This window comes from Scardinius erythrophthalmus (genome assembly GCF_964197995.2).
Source record: "Scardinius erythrophthalmus genome assembly, chromosome: 1".
In the NCBI taxonomy this organism is placed as follows: Eukaryota; Metazoa; Chordata; class Actinopteri; order Cypriniformes; family Leuciscidae; genus Scardinius; species Scardinius erythrophthalmus.
In genome coordinates, this window is record NC_138221.1 from 34816545 (window position 1) to 34823258 (window position 6714).

The 6714-nt window shown below is 35.1% G+C and overlaps 1 protein-coding gene across 1 annotated transcript; it reads right to left on the bottom strand.

The window, feature by feature from the left end:
- Positions 1-227: 227 nt before the first annotated feature.
- Positions 228-5471, bottom strand: ubald1b (UBA-like domain containing 1b). Its single transcript, XM_081363045.1, has 4 exons — positions 5227-5471; positions 4850-4903; positions 810-1596; positions 228-606 (listed from the first exon to the last, which is right to left on the bottom strand). The coding sequence occupies exons 1-3, from the start codon at positions 5332-5334 to the stop codon at positions 1300-1302; spliced, it is 459 nt and encodes a 152-aa protein (XP_081219171.1). The 5' UTR covers positions 5335-5471; the 3' UTR covers positions 228-606; positions 810-1299.
- Between the last annotated feature and the right edge of the window lie 1243 nt (positions 5472-6714).

A 6714-nucleotide genomic window follows, 5' to 3' on the forward strand; every position in this document is an offset into this window, starting at 1 on the left:
GCTTCGTATTGCATAATTTTTTTTATATAAAATGCCAATTTAATTCATCTCAGAGTCATAAATCAGTCAATAATTACAGACCAGGGGTGCGTTTCCCGAAAGCATCGTTGGCCAACTATGGTCGCAAGTTCCGTCGTTACCAATAGAGTTCAATGGACATTGCGATGAACTTGCGACCATAGTTGGCCAACGATGCTTTCGGGAAACGCACCCCAGGCCAAAAGATCATATGGTTGCTGCAGTAAACCTGTCAATTAAAGGGACAGTTCACTCAAAAATGAACATTCTGTCATCATTCACTCTCTTCATTCTAAAGGCTCGTTTACATCAAGAACGATAACTATGTAACTATAAAGATTAGCTATATTAGCGTCCACACCAGCGGATGATATAGTTCTGTTTATTATAAGTGCGCGCTGCAGTTTTGTCGTCTGCTGCTTTAAATGCTCAAGCTGACTGAATTCTGATTGGCTGTCAGTGTTTTATCATTCATCAACCGGAAATAATCATTGCGAAAGTGATTCCAACGATGTTGTTTCTCAGTGCCGTTATCGTTATAGTGTGAATTTTTAAAACTCTATCTTTATCGTTATAGTTATCTTAAACCTGTATGACAGGGATCAGCAACTCCGGTCCTGGAGGGCCACTGTCCTGCAGAGTTTAGCTCCAACCCTAATTAAACACACCTGAACAAGGCAATCAGTGTTTTCAGGATTACTAGATAGATACAGGCAGGTGAGTTTTTATCAGGGCTGAAGCTAAACTCTGCAGGACAGTGGCCCTCCAGGACCGGAGTTGCTGATCCCTGCTGTATGACTTTCATCTGTAGAACATAAAAGAAGATACTCTGAAGAACATTTCAACTATTTTTGTCCATAAAAAGCAAGTCAATGGTGTCCATTTTAACAAAGTCATACAGGTTTGGAATGACATGAGTAACAATCCCTTGAACCGTAGATCCACTGCATGTTGAGTAAACAGTGCAAAACAGAGTGTTCACTATTACTTGAGAACTGCTGAAATCAACGATATTTTAGTAACACATTCATTTGTCTGAGGTTATCGGTGAATATGCTACATAATTGCTCTTTCTGTCCGTCTTTTTGGCCAAGAAAAGCTTTTGTAAAAGAGTCCCAGATCTCCAGTGACCTCAGAGAAGAGGACATGTGCTGTTCCACCACCACCCATCTCCCATACTGTTCACTTCAATTCAGTTTTACATCCACAACTGCCGAAATCATCCAGAGGAAGGCCCATTCTCCTCTTCCTGTAAGGTGTGATGGCTAGTTCAAGCAGTCTCTATCTCTCTGCCTCCATGACAATAATAGGATGCTCAGCGGAGGCTTGCTGAGTCACAGCTGCGGGCCAGCCGGGAGAGACCGTCTGCGGCACGAGCTGACCCGGAGTCCATCGGCCCTGCAGGCCAGGGGTCGCCGGAGGGCTCATGGCCCAGTTGGTGTGAGGAGCTGGTGATGTAGCCATAGGAGAGATGGGACTGCTGTTGCCGAAGCTCTCTGAGGCTTTAAGATGAGAAAACATGGCTAGGGCATCTGGGAAGTTGGGGGGTGTCGCTGGTGTGTTGGCTGGAGTGCACATCTGGAAACAAGACAACCAACTTAATCATTTATAATGAACACTGCAGCATTCTGTAAGAACTATCCATTTTGATATCATGCTGACTTTAAAACTGGTACGGTTAAAGGGATAGTTCACCCAAAAATGAAAATTCTGTCTGCTAAACACAAAAGAAGATATTTTAAAGAAGGTTGGTAATTAAACAGTTGCTGGTCCCCATTGACATCCATAGTATTTTTTTCTACTATGGAAGTCAATGGGGTCCATCAGTCGTTTGGTTACTGACTTTCTTCAAAATATCTTCTTTTGTGTTTGGCAGAAGAAAGAAAGTCATACAGGTTTTGAACAACTTGAGGGAGAGTAAATGACAGAATTTTCATTTTTGGGTGAACTGTCCCTTTAATGCAGCATTCGACACACAAGGGTCAGTTTCTTAAAGTAGATTTTTACAGCTTTGTCCACTGAATGGAAATAATTTTCTTAGAATTGAGGAAGTAATTGAGGAAGTCTCAGAAATGTGACTGAGGTTGAAGACCTTTGGAGTTGATTTAATAATGATTGGCTACCATGCCTGAATAAACAGGAGACCTGATTCACCGACACAAAAGCTACTATAGCAACATTTAGTCTTTCAGAGGCCAGCGCTAAGAAGAAAAACAACACCTATGACGTCTTCTGTGACATGTTGTGCTCCCGTTTAAAACACACTAGAATTTAAAGAGTTAAAGCCTTTTTTTGGGCTTCTGACCTAAGACACATTTGCAAATTCTATTAACAATATACAAACTATATTCTCTATATGTTAAATACTTTTGAAATTACTTCATTCAAAAGTGACAGTAAAGACATTTATAATGTTACAAAAGATTTATCTTTTAAATAAATGCTGTTCTTTCAAACTTTCTATTCTCAAAGACAGTTGAAAAAAATGTGTCACAGCTTCCACAAAATGATGAAGCAGCACAACTGTTTTCAACATTGATAATAATAATAATAATAGTTTCCTGAGTATCAAATTATAATATATTAGTGATTTCTGAAGGAACACGAGACACTGAAGACTGGAGAAGTGATGCTGAAAATTCAGCTTTGACATCTCAAAAATACATTACATTTTAAAATATATTACAATAGAAAACTGTTATTTTAAATGTTAATAATATTTCACAATATTACTATTTTTATCAAATAAATGAAGCCTGGGTAAGCATGAGACTGCTTTCAAATATATTAGGGCTGTCAAATGATTAATCGCGATTAATCGCATCCAAAATAAAAGTTTGTTTTTACATAATTTATGTCTGTGTACGGTGTATAATTATTTTCTATATATAAATACACACACATGCATGTATATATTAAAGAAATATTTGCATGTATATACTGTGTATATATATTGATATTATATATAATTTATATTATATATAAATATTTTATATATAAATAACACATTTTCTTAAATATATATATGCATGTGTGTGTATTTATATATAGAAAATAATTATACTCCGTACACAGAAATAAATTATGTAAACACAAACTTTTATTTTGGATGTGATTAATCGCGATTAATCGTTTGACAGCCCTAATATATATATATATATATATATATATATATATATATATATATCAACCTAAGTATAACTGATTTTCTAAATAACTGCTAGTTTCTCACATTATACCATTATATCTTTCTTCTAACATAATAAATTAATTTCAATGCAAATTAATACCATTTATTTGGTAAGTAGTCATGTAGTGGAATAATACAGTCAGTTGATCATTAATGTAAAAAAAAGACAAGCTTTTATAAGCAATTAGTTCACTCAGCAGGTCTGAGGGTTTTCAAATACAAATATTCGCTATGGTTTGGGTTTTAGTTTCTGCACTTGTGGGTGGATGGCACACCTACACCAGTATATGGTCAAAAAGCACATGTCTCCATTGACAGTCATTCATAAAGTTCCTATGTCTGACAAACATTTTGTAAAGAATGTGAAAAAGATCAGCTGAATATCAGCAGTCAAGTGACAGTTCCATCAACTGGTCCAAAAATTGCTCACACTGGGACACCCTTACTGTTGAGCTATTACAACTAGCACAGTAGGACTTTTAAACTGAAACCTGTATATGTGTAAATGCTATTTCTATGAATTGCTCACTCAAACAATACTGTCATCCGAAAATGGTAAATCATCTCGGCTTTCCAGTCACAAAGAGATCATTCATAATTCATCTGTCTGCTTGCAGCCTTGGGGACCCAAACATTTTAAGCAAACAGAAACATGCCCATGTCCAGCAAAACTGACACTGCACAACATTCCCTTTCACTATAATCAGGAACTGATTTGATTGGGTTTTTTTCTCCTCATTGTCATATCTTTTTTCTCGCTGTCATATCCTTTGGTTTGTTTGATTAGATGTACTTTCACATTTACACCTTGTAAAGCACATTGAGAGCTGTATGTGAGGCAAATGCATTATTATTTTGCTGTTAGTAATTATAAACGCCGTCAACTGCATGTATGAGACTGGTGACGTCACCATGACAGCGCCCATAAGGGTGCGACCCGCTCCCTATAGAATAAAACTGCCTTTTCTGATTAGTCTTTATATCTCATGTGGCTGTACATCATAATAATATTTTATTTATTTATTTCATGTGATGTTTGAGTAAACTATTTTAAAGTGCAAACATTTTAAGAGCACTTGAAAGTGAGAGACAAATGGTTAACTGACTTCGATTCGCTTTGCATGTGACCGGTAGTAACTTAGTCTACAGTCTACTTCTGAGTAATTCAAAACAAATTCCTTTAATTTAAGATGTCTGCTAAAAATTAATAAAACATGTTTTTTAAGCACCTGAAGTTTTGAACACCGCGCGTTCCTAACGTACCGTTATTTTTACTGTTATACGGTGTAAACATCGCAGTGTCAAGCGCGTGCTCTCTCCGTTTCCTGGAATCGCCCTCCCCCACACATTTGGACACGTTTACAAAATCGCAACTCCCACGAGTCCAGATTATTTTATCAACTTAAATATTTACATTTTTAATATACCACCTACGGGAGACTATATGCGCTTAAAAATACAAAGTTGTGAGTTTTAAACGACATAAATGTAGCCCTCGCGAGAAAACATGCCAGCCTGTGTTTATTTTTGTCTGACTCGTGGTTTCAACATGGCGGAAGTCATCATAACAGATATTAAAAACTATCAAGACACAATAACAAGAGAGACAACAAAAAAACATATATATATATATATACTCACCATTTGATGGCTGTAAGGAATATTAGCCTCTTGGAAAAAAGTACTGAGTGCAGTCTGCAACATCATAAAATAGTTATCAGTAATTCATAAACACGTGAAAAAGCAAGCAAACATGTATTGTAGGGCTTCGAACATACATTTAAATTTATAGATATTTATTTCGCTGAAGCCAACGAAATATCCCGTTTAAAATACTTTATAAAGTATTTGATTGTCCCATTTGTTGGCTTGTTTTGCTGTCTGTTGCAATGAGCTTGTCTCGCATTGTTTTAAACCACGTCAAATAAAAGCAGGGTTAATTATAGTGATTTTTTATAGATATTACTGTGCAACAGGACATTCAGTTTTCTGATATTTGCCCCACCAAACAAACATACCTCAAACTGCCAATGTGAAGCTTGTAGAAGCTGCTTTGCTTGATCCGCCGCACATCCGGCTGTAAGAACAAACTGATTTATCATAACTTGATGCCTTAGTTCGTCCATATCCAGTTAAGAAAGCTGTGTTATTTCGTACGTTCAAAGTTACAGCTCGCAGTCTTTCAAAAACGCCGCACTCGAACATCAACTTGTCGGGTAGAAACAGAAAATGTTGTGAGTCGAAGCGTCGCACTTAGCGCCCCCTGTCGGACAACTGCAGATGAACAAGAGCAGATGAACTCTGGGATTTGTAGGCAAGTATGCAAATGATAGCTCGATGGACTCAAGATAATTGATAACAAGACAAGCAGGGATATGAAATCTATATTAAATTCTTACAAACGCACATTAAATTAAGCTTCCACCCCCTAATCGTGTTATTAAGATTTGTCACTTTCATCCTGTGTTGTACCATGACTTTAGGATACACTTAGTTGTACCCATTTGCGTATATATTTTTGTCCTTCGTTCCTAAAGTAATTCCCACACAACCCAACTAAACAATTACACACGCAACAGTTGAATTTGCAGAAAGCACATATTTTTTGCCTTCAAAATTATCCTGAAATGAAAAATATTTAGCCTATTTTGCACTGTAAGTTTAGTTTCCAAAAGCACAAACATAAACTAGCATTTGAAAAGGTTGTAATTACGGTATAGAGTACGAAAATGAAAATATGAAATACGATTAGAAAATGCTAAAAATGTATTTATTTTTGTAATGTTTTTTGTAAAGTCATTTTTTTGTTATAATATAATACTGTTTTGATGTCTTTGCTGTTTGCAGTGGTTGCTATTTACTATTTATCATAGTGTATTTTTTTGGTTAATTGTATTACAACCAATTAGGGTCAGCGAACATCATAATAATTATTAATTATACTACCAGTCAAAAGTTTGGAAACATTACATGTTTTTTTTTTTTTACATTTATTATCATAATACATTTATTATAAATATAACTTTTTGTAATATTTATTATCAATTTAAAGTGCCTTTGCTAAACAAAAGTATTTCTTTCTTTCTTTCTTTCATTCTTTCTTTTTTTAAAACTTTTGAATGGCAGTGTATCATGATTAAAAAAAAAATGTTTTCAACATTGATAATAATAAGAAATTATTTTAGATTGATTTCCGAAGGATCATCATGTGACACTGAAGACTGGAGTAATGATGCTGAAAATTCAGCTTTGAACACAGGAAAAATAAAATAAAACTGTTTTAAATTGTAATAACATTTCACATTATTACAGTTTTTACTGTATTTTTTGATCAAATAAATGCAGCCTTGGTGAGATTAAGAGACTTCTTTCAAAAACATAAAAAAACCTTACTGTTTCCCAACTTTTGACCGGTAGTGTATAATAATAGTATACTGAGCCCACGACATAAAAAAGATACAATAATATATCGTTTTTTAATTAATAGATAATAACAAGTGAGATTC